Source organism: Camelus ferus, chromosome 15 (assembly GCF_009834535.1).
Source record: "Camelus ferus isolate YT-003-E chromosome 15, BCGSAC_Cfer_1.0, whole genome shotgun sequence".
Lineage (NCBI taxonomy): Eukaryota > Metazoa > Chordata > Mammalia > Artiodactyla > Camelidae > Camelus > Camelus ferus.
The window spans coordinates 17,684,179-17,702,534 of NC_045710.1; the positions used below are offsets into that span (position 1 = coordinate 17,684,179).

Here is an 18,356-nt window from a genome sequence, read left to right on the forward strand (position 1 = left end):
GTTGTATTTTCATTTATTTCAAAGTATGTCAAAATTTCTCAAGATTTCTTCTTTGACATGAGTTATTTAGAAGTATGTGCTTAACCTCCACATATTTGGGATCTTCCAGTTATCTTTCTGCTACTGATTCCTAGTTTAATTCCATTGGGATCTAAGAGCAGACATTATAGATTTATATTTCTTTAAATTTGTCAAGGAGTGTTTTACGGCCCAGAAGAAACTACTTTCATGTCAGTGGGAAACGGATTTTCTTAAGGATGTATTAAATTATACTAAAGTTAAGAAACTGTGTTCATCAAAAGTTATGTTTCAGAGAGTGAAAAGACAGGCCACACAGAATAAGAAGTTATTTGCATGGCTTATATTCAAAAAGCCACTAGAAGACGACAATCCATAGAAAAATGACAAAGACTGGAAAATGCTTTGCATAAAAGATGATCTAAATGACTAACAATGAAAATGAGTACAAAAGGGAGACTAAGCATTTAGAGACTTTCATAAAAAGTTGACACTGCTGGGCCATTTTTATTGTATTTTACATAAGTATAGATCTACAATGTGTTGGGAGGTTTCCTTCCTGATGAATAGTTTCCGAGTAAAAGGCTAGTCGGGAGGTGGGGATGGGGCAGGGGGTGTGTGGGAAGGCATGGGAACAGGGCCACACAGTTACAAAATGAGGAACCAAGATTTCCTAGGGTTATATCTTAAAAAGGATAACGATATTAAAAATAAGACATTATTTGAGAAATGAACATTAAAGGTGCATTTTAGCTGTATCAAGTCCCTGTATATAATCTTTTCTTACAAAGCGGCCCTTAGAGAAAAATAATCTGTCATATTTCTGTATTACCAGTTTTACTTCTTAATTCAAATAAAACTGTCATCCTGCACCAAGGAAATACACTACCCACAACAAATGACTTTCAACGGTAGAATGGAAATTAATTCTTTTAACCTATGCATCGGTGATTAGAAATAAATTGAACTAACGTGAATACTAGTGAGCAGAAAAACAAATAAAGAAGCTAGTATATTAACCCAGATACTAAATGGACAATAGGATGAAACAAACAGAGAAGGGTCTATAAACAAAAATCTTGTTCCTCTTGATATGTCACTGTGAACATTTGGTCAAATCAGCAGTGTGGCCATTTTCTAATCCACACTACATATCTAACTGCACACCAATCACCTATAAATAATGGAAGCTACCACTAAACATGAACAGTCTGATCCCAACTTCTCCCCCTTCTCTCGTTCCACAAATCCCCTCTTCGAGCCAAACTTAACCTCCTATAGCTTTTTGAGAATACTGTTCATACACTTCCACCTTCTTGCCTTTATATATATTTTCTTTCCATGATATAGCCTCTCTTCCCTAGAGATTATACTCTCAAGGGAAGAAAAGTATATTAAAATTTCTAGAGTTCATACAATACTTACTAATCCAGGTAAAGTTAACTACTCCCTTCTCTAATGCTGCCATAGATGATAAATATAAAAACATACTACTTATTAAGTTATCTGCTAATTATCTGCTTATTGTTCTATACCTCAAGATATGGGTGGGGGCCACACCTTATTCAAATTTCCCACATACCTGGCAAATAGGATGTACTGGAGAAAGAGTAAGTGTAACATGTAGTTTAAAGAGAGATGTTTATTTGGTTTTGCAAATAAACTAATGGCCTAAACAAAAATGCTCAAGATTATATCCTAAACTACTTGTCCTCCAATGCAGACTGCTCAACAGATTAAAAGCACTCATTTAAGAACACATTTAGTACCTGATTAGAAAAAAAAAAACTTGCTTTCATATAAATATATAGATGTAACTAAACAGTAACAAGTTCTGATCAAAAGATCAGCACTCATTATTCGATTTAAATAAACAAAAATGGGAGATGAGGTATAGCTCAGTGGTAGAGTGTGTGCCTAGGATGCATGAGGTCTTGGTGTTCAATCCCCATTACCTCCATTAAAAGAAGAGAGACCAAAAAACCAAAAATGCCACACTCAAAAACCAAACAGCAACCTACCAGAGAAGTCTTTTTAAACTCAAAATTAAGTGTTTTCAGAAAAATATTTGAAACAAGTTTTGGAACTTGAGGCTTGCTCATTAGAGCCAGTTCTACACAGTTCACTGGGGTAATTTCAGGCTGTTGGATATTTATGTATCATCCACTGAGAAGGTACTACTTTTATAGCACTGAGAATTTTCCATATCAACAAATGCTTATTATTTTAAACAAGGTCAAAGGGTATGGACTATTCACATTAGATGCATTTAAATTTAAAGCTTCAGTAAATAATCTCTCAGTGTTTTATTTTCTCCTGAAGACAATTAATGGGCCCCTCTGAAGTGACTCAGAAATAATGAAGCAGTAACATCAAAATTCAAACTGAGCTTTATCTAGTTGAAGGACTAATAATTGAAAGACAGGTTAACAACTTAAGTTCCATGAATTGTTTTAATTGTCCAAAAAATGGCAATCCTTCTACTAAGGGAGTTTTTATTTTCACAATCATCTTTCTTTAGAGGAATTTCATTTCCAGAAGTAACAGACCGTTTTTTAGTTCTAAGTCCTTTCTTTCCACACCAAGTGCAGTCCACTCCTAACTGGGCAGGCCATGGCTCCTAATTATATCCAAACAGCCCCCTAATCAAAGATGAAGAGTCCATACCTGAACCCTTCCCCTGCTCCTGGGTACCCTACCTATCCAGGTCCTAATAGTATAGCTGTCTTTAATATCTAACAGAGCTAAAACCTCCAACTCAGACACCAACCACCCCAGAGAGAAGAGAAACTCTCTCCCAAAGGTTTCTCCGCACATCAGTTAACACTGCCAAAGGCATTTTTCTCTCCAGGATACTTTTTAAAGGAGACATTTCTATACATAATCACCCCTATTCAGTAACTTAAAACATTTATATAAATGATGTTAGAAGGCAGACAGGTCAATGGTATTTTAAGTAACTTCAAGCACACTATGTATCAAATATCTGAATAAGCAGTAAAATTAACATTAGATCATATTCCTGGAAAGAAGTGATAATTTCTTAAAGGTGAAAAAGTGTAATTTCACATAATTAATTTTTAAGACATTTTTAAAGCAGACCAAAATTTAATAAAACCTTATCAGAAGATAAAAATAATACTTCTGAGTTGCTTCATGTTGTAGTGTTTATATTTTAGGGAAAAGGCAGAGCTTCACTTAGCTACAATCCTACAAAAAAAGGCAACAGAAAAAGTTTTAAACATTTTTTTCTGGTGTTGTTCCATCTTACCTTGGCTTGGAATTCCATAAAGCTCTTCTCTGAACATTGTTTCCTGTCTGAAAATTAGGAACCAAAACTACAAAATTCTGAGTTCTTCTACCTTACACAGAAATCAATAAGCTAGTTTTAATATTGGACTGGATTTCAAAGTTCTGTTCTTTGTTCCCATTTGGCTGAAAGGTAGACCTACATCAAGAGTTTCTATCGATTTTCAACTAGAAGTATCAGTTTTGCTGTCAGAGCTCTTTATTTTTGTACATAAAAGGAAGTGGGTTTTGATACTATCTCAGTGTTCTTCCTGTCTTACAAAGCATTTGAAATAAAGTGATGTCAGACTGAGAGAAAAAGCCCTAAATAAGAACAAGGAATAGGCACATTTAGTTCGTTTTACCTTTACTAATAACTGCAACTGATTTAGAACTGTTCTGCAGTATGCTGCTCCTATCACTGCTAACCGCGTGTTTTCCACTTTAATTTGCACTGGATTACAAAAACATTCATAAATATTTACTATAAACCTAAAATGTTACGTTTCTATGCTTATGCCATATGTATGACCCATGAATGAGAGCACAACCTATGAGAACTAAATCATTCTTCATTATTGCTAGCTCAGCATTTATCCATTTCTTAATATTAGAGCTGCAAGAGTAAATGTGACTTCCATGCATCATGCGCACCTCTCATCTCCACTTCCAAACTCCACATGTGGCCCGCCTATTCTCAGTTTAATAGGCTACAATTAGAAAAGATCTTTACTGAACATCTCAACGTAAACTGAGGATAAGTATTTAATATTGTGACAATTTCTAGAAGAGGAAGGAATCAGAGGTAGCTCAAAAATAATTTATCTGGATCATAATTTTGAAAATGCTATTACCTTGCTATTAGTATCCTATACTATTATGCTGGGTGTGGGGCAAGGTATCTATTCACTAAGCTACTGACAAGGGAGTTCGGTTATTTCTTAGATCCTCCTACATCACAATACATTTACCTACAATTCTTAGAAACAGCCTTTCACAACCATGTTACAGCCACTACTCAGAAAACAGCTACTGTAGCCTATGTGACAAATGAAAAGCAAAGATCTCTAAGACCATGATTTTGTTCCCAGTTTACTAGTCTGACCTCCTTTAATACTGATTTCCGTTTCCAGCCACATCCAGAAAGTATGAATCTGTTTCCCTTGTCTGATGCTTGGTTCCTAATCTTAGATCAACAACTTCCAAACTTAGGAAGAAAAATGTCAACTGGGGAGGAGCAGAGGAGAGACACAGCCCTTAACACTTTTGGCTCCACTCCTCAAAAAAAAAAAAAGGGTCTTTAGTGGACTCTGAGAAATTTAAGGTCCTGGACACACCTCTTTCCACTACTGACAGGGATTACTTTAAATATATATTAAAAATATTGTCACAGTTCCCAACTCTGTCTTGCCTTATTCCATTTGTTCTTAGCATATGAGGTCTGGGTTGCTCTCCAAGTGGTTGTGATCTTAAACTTAAAATCTTCTGGTTACAAAATTTACCCAAATTGCATGTGCAGTAGCTGTATCAGAGAACACAGATAATGCTACCAATTATCTAAATTTTCTCCAAGAGTAGCACACTCAGTAACACAGACATGGTAATGAATCAGATGATTCTTCTGATATAGTTCAAAATCAATAGTTCTACAGACACTTAAAATTAATGAGTCAAGTATTCCAACAAACATAACTCTAGCTTCTAGATCCAAAGATAGCTCACCTGTAACTCAAACCTAAGAGGACACCCAAACAAGGGAAACTCTAGGATGTCTACTCTGCTCTGGAATCTCACTACATTGGTCCTTATAACGGAATAGCATGAACTGGCTTAAAATCTGCTTTGCCACGTACAGCTAAAATTATCAACATTGGGGTAAAAACAATTTGCTCTCTTCAAAAAGACTCTTGACAAGAAGCTACAAATAATCAGCAAGAATAGGTAACAAAATGTATCCTTAGGTGGAAAATTCATCCCCGGGAAACTGCAGTAACAAAGATGTTATTCCCTAAAGTTTTTTGGGTAAGCTATGAAGCAGACACCAAGCAGGAGATGAGAGCAAAGACCAACAGACTAAATTTAGTCTTTGCTAGTAGAAATGAAAAGCATTCTTTTCCTAGTAAGGAGAGAGTTGTTAGAGCAATTAAGTGCTCAAATTTTAGAAGAGAGGATTAAAGAAGTAAATAAATTAAGAGCATCCTTTAAAAGGCTATGGGTGGCCAAGGACAGAAAATAAACCAAAGTAAAACCTAGGGTCATGTTGTCCAATGTGATGGCCACTAGCTACATGTGGCTATTTAAATTTAAGCTACAATAAAATTAAAAATTCAGTTCCTGAGTCACACTAGCTATGTTTCAAGTGCTCAGTAGACACATGTAGCTAGTGGCTACTGTGTTGAGCTGGTCAGCACAGATACAGAACATTTCCATCCCTGCAGGAAACTCTACTGAACAGTACTGATCTAACTGGTAAGGGAAAGAGACTGACCCGGGGTCTGGAAAAACAAGAATGACTAATAGGGGCATTTATCCTCCAGCATTCAGTACTTTATTGAGGGATCAGGTGGATTTACCTTTCCTCTTCCACCTGCTCTTTTTTCCCTCCTTGTTGCTGCCACCATCACTGCTGCTGCTGCTGTTCTCAGAACTCTGAGAATCTGACTGACCATCACTGCTTTCTTCTGAACCTTCTGATAGCTCTTTCACCCCATCCGGCACATCTTTCTGAAAATGTAGGCATCCAATTAGGATTAATCATTATCATTTCAGCAAATAGGAATTAAATTTCTGATATGCATTGCTGTGACTTATTTGTGCTGATTAATTTTTAGTATTATAAGATTTAGTAGCAATATTTTCTGAATTCCTGTCATCTTTCTTCTTTGGGTCAAATTAGCTGATGTTTCCATCTACACCCAAAGATAAAAATTATACATGACAATCTTATGCAGGTACAATATAGAGGATTAAATTAGACAAAAACTTGGTATATATTAAGTCCAAGTAAATGATGAAATGTTCAGGATAAAAAAACTATATGATAACAATCTTTAAAAAATGTATGTACATCCACCATCCATGTACTATACATATTTGTGTGTATGTAAGAACCATTATGTACTGCAAATTCAGTTAAGTATCTGGATAGCAAGAGATAGTGCATTATTTCAATCTAATTGGTTCCTGGAAAGTGGTTAGTAAGTAGTATGAGTCAATACAAAAGGAATCAATAAAAAAAAGAAAAGAAAAGAAATCACATGAATCTTTGTTTTCTCCACTGAATAGTGAGAATGCTCATCAGAAAGGATACCTGTGTCAGCACAGTATGTGACAGATGTAATAGGGTAGTTACAAGATCAAGAACTAGGAAATTAAGACTTCTGGGTTTGGATTCTGGATCTACCTTCTCCTAATTATGCAGCCTTGATCAAAGTCTTAAACTCTCATGCCTCAGTTACCCTATCTATAAGATGGGGTAATAGCACCTACCTTAAGAGATCATTCTGAAATTAAATGAGTTAGTAAATGTAAAATGCTTAGAATAGTGCCTGGCATATGATAAGAGCTCAACAAATATTAGCTACTATTATTTATGTAGTATACAAAATATATACATATAAATAAACACATTAGTGAATGTTATTTCTAAGTTATAAAACTATGGATGATACTTTTTTCCACTCAATGTATTTTTTTGTTTTCCCATATAATTTAATTTTTATAATCAGAGAAAAAACAATTCTGACATATTACCTCCTACCTATAATTTGCACTCAGGACATTATAGCCAAGATAGTACTCACTGGTCTAATAAGGAACTGTTTTTATTCCACTTATGTTTATACTTCAGTGCCATTTCACTCAGAACCATTTCTTATGTTACACACTTTCTTAAAATATACATCCCTTATTTTCCTATTCTTTCCTTCAAAATCCAGGAAACTTTATTATAGAGTTACTTGCCAACCAGACCTCTTGACATGTAAATTCAACATGTATTTTAAATACAAATAGAACTATCTTCTTAAACTTGTGACCCCTCCAGGATCTACTCACACCCCAAATATTAGAATCACTGCACTCTTCTTTTACTCACTCCAAATAGTTTACATTTTCTCTAATGGTCCTTGCCTCCAACTCTTTCATCACTCTCATAGTTAAGGCCAATTATCGCTTCCAAACAATCACAACTATCTTTTTGACAAGTTTTCCTGCTCTACCCTTAAGTCTATCCTACTTGAATTATCGTCCTAAACATGGATTTGATCTTGTTATTCTCCTGAAAAACCTCTGCCATTTCCTCAGAACATACCCTCCCAACCTCCTCTCTCTCTCTGCTCAGTCAGGTTTTCAAAAGCCTCCAGTTTGTTCTTCACCTAACACTTACCCATCCTGACTCATTACCACACTACCTCACACACAGATTATGGTCTGACCACCCCAATTTACTCTACTTTCAAATCTCTTCTGAATCCATTTATCTATGCCTCTGCTTAAGCTAGTCCCTTGTGCTGGAAGGCCCTTCCTCCCATTACTTATCTACCAAAGTTCAACTCAAGTTCAGTTTAAAAAAACAAAAATAAAAACAAACAAAAACTTCTAGATCCCTTTATTCAAGATGAATCTTTATTTCCCTGCACTATCACAGCACTTTACAGCACAGTACGTTTTGTCAGTATGCAATTGCAATTATTTTAGTAACGTGAGCTTCAAGAGATCAGAGACCATAGTTTTACCCTTCTTTATAGCCTCTACAGTGTCCAGTATAGAGTAGGCATTTAATAAACATTATTAATAATATGGAAGGTCTAGAAGAGCTAAAACCTAAAAGAAACACAGAAAGCTCCATATGGGACTAGATTCCTATAACCTCATGAAGCTCAGCGAAGTGTTTTAAAAGGAAGTATTATAGGTAAGTCTGATCTTTTTAATGTTAGTGGGCTACACACAACCACTGAGCATAGCAAGGACTACAGCTTTAAGCTACATAGTTAAGAGGGGACAGAGTCCCACATACATATGGACATAGTCATTGCAAGCCAAGCATTAATTTTCCTTCTGCTGACAAATTTCCTTTGGAAAACAACCCTCTCCTCAATTCATCTGGCTTGAGAGGGCTTAACCACACCTTCTCATCAAGGGTGATCATGAACCAAAGAGTAAGTGGTCAATCAGAAGATTCAATATATTGGCAACGGCAATCATTCAGGTATAGGCACATGGGCCAAGCCAAACCAATTAAGCCACATCAGAACTAACTAAAGGGCTCCTGCTTCAGTTCCTGAGACTTGCTCTCCACACTTACAGCTTGCAGAATGGGGGCTGGGACTGAAGTTAGGTATGATGAGGAGAGAGCCTACCTCAGAATGAAGCCCAAAGGAAGCAGAGAGACCCATCCCTGATGGCAATCATTTGAGATCCTGAATTCAGGCTAACTTTTCCTAGAATTTTTAGTTATATGAACTAATAAATTATCTGTTTTACTCAAGATCATTTGTTTTTCCTTCTTGTAACAGAAAGGACACTGATAAGTCAAGGTCTCTTTTCACTGCAGAAATTAGAAATTAGCAAGCCTCTTATGGTAAAAGAACATGGGAATTCAGTTAGATCTGGGTTCATGTTCTGGTTTTGATACTATCTGGCCAACTGGCCAATCCAATCCTCTAAACTTCAGCTTTCTCCATTTTAATAAAGCAATAATAACCACAACTCTGAATTGTAATGGAAAATTAAATGAGAAAGTAATATAAAGCATCAAGGCTGGTGGAAAATAATCTGGAAAAAAAATGTATACTTGAATCATTTTGCTGTATAATTGAAACTAACAATATCATAAATCAATTATACTTCAATAAAAAAATAAAAATTTTTTAAAAAAAGGATCAAGGTTGTATGCTCCACAGTAACACTCATTATTATTTAAATGGTGTGAGGCCCTTTAAAAAGTCACTGAAAGTCATCTTCATTTCATCCTTTCAAAATAATACTACAGTAAAGAATGAAAAATGAAGTATTTCTCTGACCTACCTACAGATGGTTACACATTAAAAAAAAAAATTGGATACAGTGTTGAAAACTTTACCTCTTCCTAAAAGTGAGTTCTTCAAGAACAGAATTCTGTCTCTATAATGCAATTATTATTTATATGCAGTCACTTCCTGTTTTTACTTTTTAAATGACTCCCTAACAAAAATATTTACCTTCAAAGTATATACTCCCATTCTACCTGGAACCTTATAGAAGATGCCTTCTTCACCTCGGGAGTTTGTGTGCAGCATTGCATTCAGGCATGCAAGAGGGGAAGTCCCACTGCCACAGGAAAAAAAGAAAAAAGAATGAAAGAAAAGAAAAAAACATAATTAGTTTCTGTCTCTGAATATCCTATGTAACACAATTAAGATAAAATTAACTGGTCAACACTCATCTGACATAGACACGTTATAAACTATAAAAAGTCCATCAATCTAAGGAGACTGTCACGAAGAAAACGGATATAAAATTCATTCCCAAAAATCTAAAGAAAAAATAAATTCTTTAATTTTCTTAATCCTGATTCAGCACTTAACATTTAAGTCAAGAAAGATTTACCTCACAGAAGTATTACAAATTTATCTTGTAAAGACTTTAATTTCACTTACAGTTGTCTTTGTTAATATACCTCAATAAAATCAGATCTTTTTTTAAAAAAAAATCTTTTTCATTTAGCACATGCTTTAAATGTCCATAAGTAAAACACTGAGGAAAATGAAAACACACACAAATAAATAGTAATCTCCTTGCATACAGCTGCACCAGACTGAATCTGAGTCATAAAAGAATACATTTCCATGGTCTCTTGTATTTATTTTTAACTGAGATAGAATTGACATATAACATTATATTAATGTCAGGTATACAACGTACTGATTCCATACTTGTATATATTACTATGGTCTCTTGTATTTACCTATCAGATCACTTTTTAAAGGTATAAAATAGGCTTTGGAATAGTCATCTTCTATGTAGAAACTTGGTTAAAATGTTTACTAAATCTAATATATATTTATCATATTTTCTAGAGTTTTAGGTATACTATAAATTATCTGTAAAAAATATTTTTACTTATATTATTTTCTTTTCTAATTGTAATCAATTTCATTTGCCTACAGTAATCTAAATGGAGATGTGTGGCATCCTTAAATTCAAAAAAAAAAAACAAAAACTCACAATACCCGAGGGCAGCTTATTTGCACATTTCCAGGTACTACTCAATAACTCAAAGAAGCCTACAGCAAGAGGCTGTTAGATATCTTGGGTACCTAAAGATAAGAGTTCTCTGTAGGGGAGAGCAGGGCCATGTGTCCACTGTCTTTTGGTATTGTGAAAGTGCTGAGGGTCAAAAACTGAAAAGATGGAGGACAACAAAGAAAATAAAAACCTTTCGCTAAAAAAAAAAAAAAATGCTGAGTTTCTCCAGGATTTTTTTTCCAGGTATGTTAATTTAATTTAGATATTTCCAAGTTAAAAATATACATAAGGCAATTCTAGTCAGAATTCCAAAGTTTGCATCAAATAAATACATAAAAATTGCCCAAGAAATACCTAGGAAATAAATAATGAGAGATTTGCCTACGACGTACACTAAGCCACTACCACTGAAGCAGTATGTTTCTGGGGCAGAATAAATAGGCAAATGTGCACTCTTATAGACTGCTGGTGAAACAAAATAGAAAATACAGAAACAGAGAATCATAAATGTAAAAGGTACTAGTTCTGTGTAGTAGGAGGAAGATTGGGTCATGACATTGCCACCTGTGGTTTGATGACCTGGCATCTGTTCCCTCTTCTGGAGATGGTACCTAAAATTTCCTGTGAAACATTATCCCTCTCTCATTCTCATGAAATTGAGACAGACTTAACTCCATGGTCATCAAAAGTGTAAATCCAAGCTGTTAAACTAGCATTTCCTGATTGGAAAAGCCAATTACCATTTCCATGTGCACTCCTCTCCCAACCTGCACAGTGACAGATTCAGGAAGATACATGGCTCATTCTGTGCCAGCAATCTAAGGAGCTGTTTACTTGGGCATCTGGGAAAGAAACATGCTCTCCAGGGAAGCTTCAGAAAGAGAGCCTTTCTCTTCCCCTGAGCAGCATGAGGAAATAAACTTTCAGTCATAAGACCATGAGGGAAATATCTGGAATTGGGGTCGAACAACACATAGGACAGAGAAAGGAAGGGTGAAGCAACGATTATAGGGAAAAAAAATCAACACCCAAAAAAGCAGAGCTGAGAAAAGAGGAAAACAGCAATATATTTTTTAGCAATATTACTTTTGCCACTGTATTAAGCCTTGCCTAAAGCCAGTCGTACCTCTGGAATTTTGTTGAGGTTTTAAGTCATAAGCAGCTGAAGGAGTCCTAAATAAAATAGTTTATTTAATAAGTAGTGCTGGCATATCATGTTGTACACTGGGGACAATAATTCTCACAGTATATATAAAAACATATTCCAAATGGATTAAAGGCCAAAATGTAAAAAGTAGAAGATATTAAAGGCAAACAGTACAATCTATAGGATAAGAAATCTTTCCACATAAGAGAAAAACCCCAAAACCACAAAAGAAAACCCTAATGACTAGACAAAAATTTCTGTACAAGAAAAAGAAAATATCATCAACAAAACTATACAAAGTATACAAAGCTGGAATAAGTAAATGCGAAACAAATGGCAGACAAAAAATGAATAGTCCTGATAGAACTTCTTTGAGGAAAACGCAAACAAGCCATTAGAAAAAATAGATGAAGAATATGAACATGCAATGTAAATGGCCAATAGAATACATGAAAAGAAGCCCAAACTTAACAGTGGTCAAAGAAAACCAAACGAAATTGAGATACCATTGGTCAGATCGGGAGAAATCAAATGGATTCAAGTCTTTGTTAGCAGTGCCGTACTAACGTCAATTTCCTGGTTTTGATCTTGTACTACAGTTATATAAAAGATGTTACCGTTGGAGGAAGCTGGGTGAGATACACATGTGACTATTTTTATAGTTTCCTGTGAGTTTAAAATTACTTTAAAATTCAAAAAAAAAAATTGATAAAATCCATTGCTAGTAAGGTTATGGGCAAACGAATACTCTCACAGACTGCTGGTAGGACTGAAAACTGCTACCCTCTCCCTATCCATTTCTCAATTCTGTTCTAGGAAAGTAACATGGAAATATCCACTAAAATTTAAAATATGAGCCACCGATCCAACAATCCTACTTCAATCTATCCTACAAAAATAAGGCCATAAGGACTTAAGAATGTATAACAACACTCCAGCATTGTTAAAAGTATCAAAGCACGAAAATGATCTCAAAGTCAGTAAGAGAATGTTAGTATAGTTAGTAAGGTAACCAACAGGATATGAATCAATAGCAGCTACATTAACAACAAAAGGAGTGGTGAATTCCAGGAAGCATTCTGGTTAGCCCTCACAACAATCCTTTGAGGCAAGCAAAACTATGACACCATTTTTACAAATGAACAAACGAATGTATTGAGGTGTTAAGTAAACTGTTCAAGATCACGTAGTTATTAGTAAATAGTAAAGCCAAGATTCCAGTTAGAAGAAAGAAAACAAACAGAACAGGAAAGAGACTGCTTAAAAAGAATGTATAACCAACTGAAAAGGAAACATGCTATAATCTAGAGTTCAATAACCTATCTGGTAAAGGTTTGCCCCAATTTTTGGTATTCAATTTTAATATTAAGTACACACTCTATTTAGTACTGCTTATTAAGTACCCAATAAATGAGAGTCTGTGGATCCAAAGAGGAAAGCTTTCTTAGTTCAGGTCTAATAGGAGAGACAGACAAGGGAACAAACTGCCACAGTACACTGTAATCAATCCTATCAATATACACACAGATCTACAATCCCTGGCAAAAACACATAAGGCCAAATGTTTCAGACACAAAAATCTGTTTGGATCTTAGAAAGGCAACATGATATGCCAGAGAGATTAGAGGCAGCAATCCCATAACCAAACACAGTGAAATACATGAATAATCACACGAAGTGGGATATACAAAGACTACATATAGTTTCACGTCTGTCCAAGAGAAGTGCTGCTGACAAATGAAGTTTAGTAACAAAAGCATGAAAAAAGTTTTCCAAGCACTTTGGATTTTGGAATTATGAATATAAATTAGGTGAGAGAGAACGATTTAGCACCTAGATTAAAAAAAAAAAAAAAAAAAAAAAAAAAAAACCCAAACCAAAACCAAACAAAATATCCAATGCAACCAAACCAAACCAAAAAAACTCCTTAAAATAAAACTCATAAAATGAAAGTAAATGGTGCACACATCTGGTGAAAAGATGTGGTAACAGAGACACAGACACCATCATCTTTTCCTTGCAAATCTGGTGTACTCTTCCTTTGAAGGAAATAAAGTTTTGAAAAACCCACTGTACTGTTTAAAACAAAATTTAGATTTGATTTCAGGAAAATATAAGAAGTCAGAGAATCCTGGCAGAGTTTATTTTCATGAATAATGAAGCAATGGCAGAGAAAATAGGCTACACTGCCCACGATGGCAGGAACATACTTTCAAGAGAAGTAACTTCAGAATAATATAATTTTAAAAAATAACTGAATAACTTGAAGGAACAGGCATCACATGCATGAGTGATAAAATCCCGATACTGAGGAAATCAATACTGATGTGACGTCAAGTAACAAAACGATCACGTAACTATCTTGAGGCAATGTAGCATCTAATCTTTCTTGACTATGCTCAAGACACTGGGGGGAGGGGACAGTTCTCTTAAGGAGAGGAACAAGTGTAGTGCTATAATTTTACACTGAATCTATCTCATGAAGGAAATACACTAAGATGCTTCATGCCCAAGGCCCAAGAACAGAAGTAACTTCAGTTATACTGCTAGTAAAAGTAGTTCCTTACAAGTAGCCAATAGGGCTGAAAGATCAGAAGTCTGTAATAGCATTGCTCAGATGAAACAAGATATAGTAACTCATGAAAGAAGATATCACTGTGTGGCAAAGGGAAAAAAAAAAGATCAGATTTGTGTATTCATACCAATCTGAATTCAAATTTCAGTGTGGCCATGGGCAAGTCACTCTAAACACTCTTAATTTTCTCATCTGTAAAACAGAGGAAGGGGGAAGGGTATAGCTCAGTGACAGTGCATGCCTAGAATGAACAAGATCCTGGTTCAATCCCCAGTACCTCCATTAAAAAGTAAATAAATAAATAAATATACCTAAGTACCCCCACCAAAAAAAAACCACAGAGGAAATACCATCTACTTTGTAATTTGACCGTGCAGATTACAGATAATGTATATAAAGCATATGTCACAGAGAAGAGATTCAGTAATCGTGGTAGTTAGTTTAACAACTTGTTCCCCTAATCCAGTTTCGTGTGTTCCAGTGTTCCCGACCTATCTCAAGTGATAGTAATTTCACTCACCCCAACAATTCTCCACTATGAAGCCAGACTGACCTTTTAAAAACAAATACAGTCATGCTACCTTAAAATTCATCCACAGTATCGTAATGTTCTTAGAATAAAGTCTAGAACTATCAATATGATTTGACCCCCACACTCTCTCTGCTCTGATTTACTCTAGTCTTCTTTCCATTTATAACTTAGAATTCGTCTGACTTCTTGGCCTTTGTACTGGCTAATGATTCTGCCTACAGTGTTTACAAGAGATGAGCGAAAGATGAAGAAGCTGGGAAGATCTAGTAGTTTTAGAATGAATATGTTAAGATCATATCAACAAAACTTTTAACCATTTAAATTATATGGCAATGATCTTTAGGAGGAAAACTAGCTTTTCACTTGAAAAATATCAATATAAAGGCAATCATGACATTTTGATGATGATTTGAAAAGTCTGTTACATCAGAGTGTATTTTCAAATGGAACTGAAAGGGCTTTGCAGATCTCTGATAGAATATCTTACATGCTAAAATTTACCTTTAATCTAAAGTAATTTGATAAATACTTCATTATACCTCAAATCTGTTAGATACCAACACTAAAGACTTCTCTTAATGCTGTTTGTGCAGTAATTAAACTGCTACTTTCTACTTAAGCAATAAAATAAGTGATAATAGTAGAAAATAATAACCCACAGAATACGAGAAGAATCTATGAGTTCATACTGATACAAATAAATAAACAAATCAATGAATGGGGGAGAATTCCTTGCAGTAGAATTCCAACTAACAAATAAAGAAGGAATAATATAATCAGAAAATCACCATATGTGGCAACCATATTGCAGGCAAGTACTATCAATGGAAGCTATGGTGGATATACTCTAAAATGACCCCTAATTATACCCACTCCCTGGTACCCACACCCCGGTAATCCCCTCCCCTTGAATGTGGGTGGGACCTATGACTTGCTTCTAACCAACAGAAAACAACAGAGGGGGTGAGACAGTGACTACATTACAGTAGTCTGCAGTATCCTTGGGAGGTGACTCTCCCTTGCTAGCTCAGAGGAAGCATACAGGTTGGGGAGGCCTTAGTGGCAAAGAACTCAGCACAGCCTCTAGCCAACAACCAGCTGAGGACTGAGGCACCTCAGTTTGATAAACCCCAAGGATCTGAATCCCAACAACAACCATGTAGCTTAGAAGTGGTTCCTTCTCCAGTTAAGCCCGCTGATAAGAATCCAGCCCTGGTCAACACCTTGGTTGCAGCCTTGTGGAGGGCGCAGTAAAGCCATGCCCAGAGCAGAAGCTGAGATAATAAACGTGTATTGTTTGAGGTTGCTAAATCTGTGGTAATATTATTAAGCAGCAACAGATAACTAACAATGAGATGCTAAAACTAGTGAACAAAGAAATAACGAGAAACAAGATATTTACATGATCTTAAAGTATCTCCCTCCACACACAAGATGTCCATTAATTACAAAAGGGAAAAAAATTATACCTTTAGAGTGGAGAAACTTGGCAGACATCACACAAACTAAGTGATCAAAAGTAGTCAACACCATTAACAGAATGAACTGAAATCACATGCTTCTTGATATGATGTAATGAAAATGACATACCACTTCTGTAACATTCCTGCCAAAAATGCACAACATGAATCTAATCATGTGTAAACATCAGACATATCCAAACTGAGGGACAGTCGACAAAATACCTGGTCTGAACTCTTTAAAAATGCCAAGATCATGAAAGGCAAACTGTAAAGAATGTTTCCACATTAAAAGAGACTATAAAGATACACGAAAACTAAATGCAAATGCAAATGCAATGTGTGATCCTGGATTGGGACATCAGTAGAAGAATTACCAAATTTAAATAGTCTGATAAGATAGTAGTATTATATTAATATCCTGATTTTGATACTTACACTGTGGTTGTGTAAAAGAATATACTTGCCTTTAGAAAGTATACTCGTGTTTAAACATGAATAGGGCATCATGTCTACAATTTATTCTGCTATTTCAGAAATACAAACTAGATAGAATAATGAAGAAAGTATATAAAATGTTAACATTTGTGGAATCTAGGTAAAAGTTACATAGGATTTACTTGTAGTACTTTTGCAACTTTTCCTAAAGTCTGAAATTAATAATTAAAATAAAATTAAAAGCTAAAAAATGCATTGTATATGAGAAAAGTCTAAGAAAACAATATTGGACTAATGAAAAAGTATGAAGTGCTTATAAATGCTACAATATGGATTAACCTCAAAAGACTACATATCATATGATTCCATTTATATGAAATGTCCAGAAATGGCCAACTATGGAGACAAACAGCAGAACAGAGGCTGGCAGTGGGAACTAGCATTAACTGTATACAGGTATGAGAAATGTCACTGGGGATTATAGTGAAAGTTGCACAACTCAGTAAATTTACTAAATATCATTGAATTATACAGTTAAAATGGGTGGAATTTATGGTATGTATGTTATACTTCGATTTTTAAAAAGACAATGTGGGAAAGAAGCTAACTTGGTTTCTCATTAACAGCATGGTGGTTAAGTGCTGGTGGTATAAAAAAGAAAGTGGAAGTTTCCCTAAGTACACATTCTTATATTTTAATGTAAAAAATAAATGAGTACAGCCAAATGATATGATCTCTTTATTTCCTAGAGCATGCACACACACTATAGTATCACTTAATTTATGACTAATTAACATTTCCCTTCTACCAGAGAGATGAAGCAACTTGGTACAAATTTTAAATGCACAGTAACATAAAAAATTTAGCCACATTTGCAATTTTGCTATCAAGAACTGAACAAAATCAGAAACTTAGGTTTAGAACTTACGTCTCCTAATTTGTCAGTGAACAATCCTCCTGGATTTACAAGAATATGTTCAACTATAAATGCAGTAGCACTTGCAGCAAAATGTTCATTCTAAATGTTTTATGATTTCATACACTTTTCAAAAAAAACAAGATATCTCTTCTAAAAATTAAGTGATAACTTTTCTCATAATTAATCATGCCAAATTTCTCCACTGAAAGTCTAGACACATTCACTATTGTTTTCTTTCATTTTTAGTTTCTTCCTGGAGCCGCAAGATACAAAATAAAAATGTAAATGATGTCTACAATAGTGTTCATAAATATACAAGGCCCATCAACTCTCAGTAAAAATCTTTAGCTTGCTTTATCTTGTGCATAGCCCTCCTTATTCTAAAAGCCCTTGCTGGCACGCTTAAAGAATTTACTCACTTGTTATACCAATTCTGTATCATCACATTGTAAGCAGAAATTTTTTAAAAATTCACACTCGTATTCTACAACCTTCTATCTCTGTCTAGCTTTTAAATTTAACAGGGTAAAATAAACATTTACTACCTTCTACAAAAATTTAAAGAAGTACCTCTGCTCATCCCCTCTGCTTTAGGCAAATGTTCTATTATTTCCTACTAATAAAATATGATGGCTGTTTTCCATCATAGATAAAAATGTATCCTACTCAAATAACAACGAAATCCTACTTTACTGTGGTAAAATATAGATAACATAAAATTTACCATCTCAATAACTTCAAAGTGTACAGTT

General features: G+C 34.8%; 1 protein-coding gene across 1 annotated transcript in view; it reads right to left on the reverse strand.

The window, feature by feature from the left end:
• ASXL2 (ASXL transcriptional regulator 2) overlaps window positions 1-18,356 on the reverse strand; it is a 114,388-nt gene that overhangs the window by 42,235 nt on the left and 53,797 nt on the right. Inside the window, 2 exon segments of the mRNA XM_014563945.2 lie at window positions 5,880-6,030; window positions 9,507-9,615. Of these exon segments, the coding sequence (XP_014419431.2) occupies window positions 5,880-6,030; window positions 9,507-9,615 (260 nt within the window).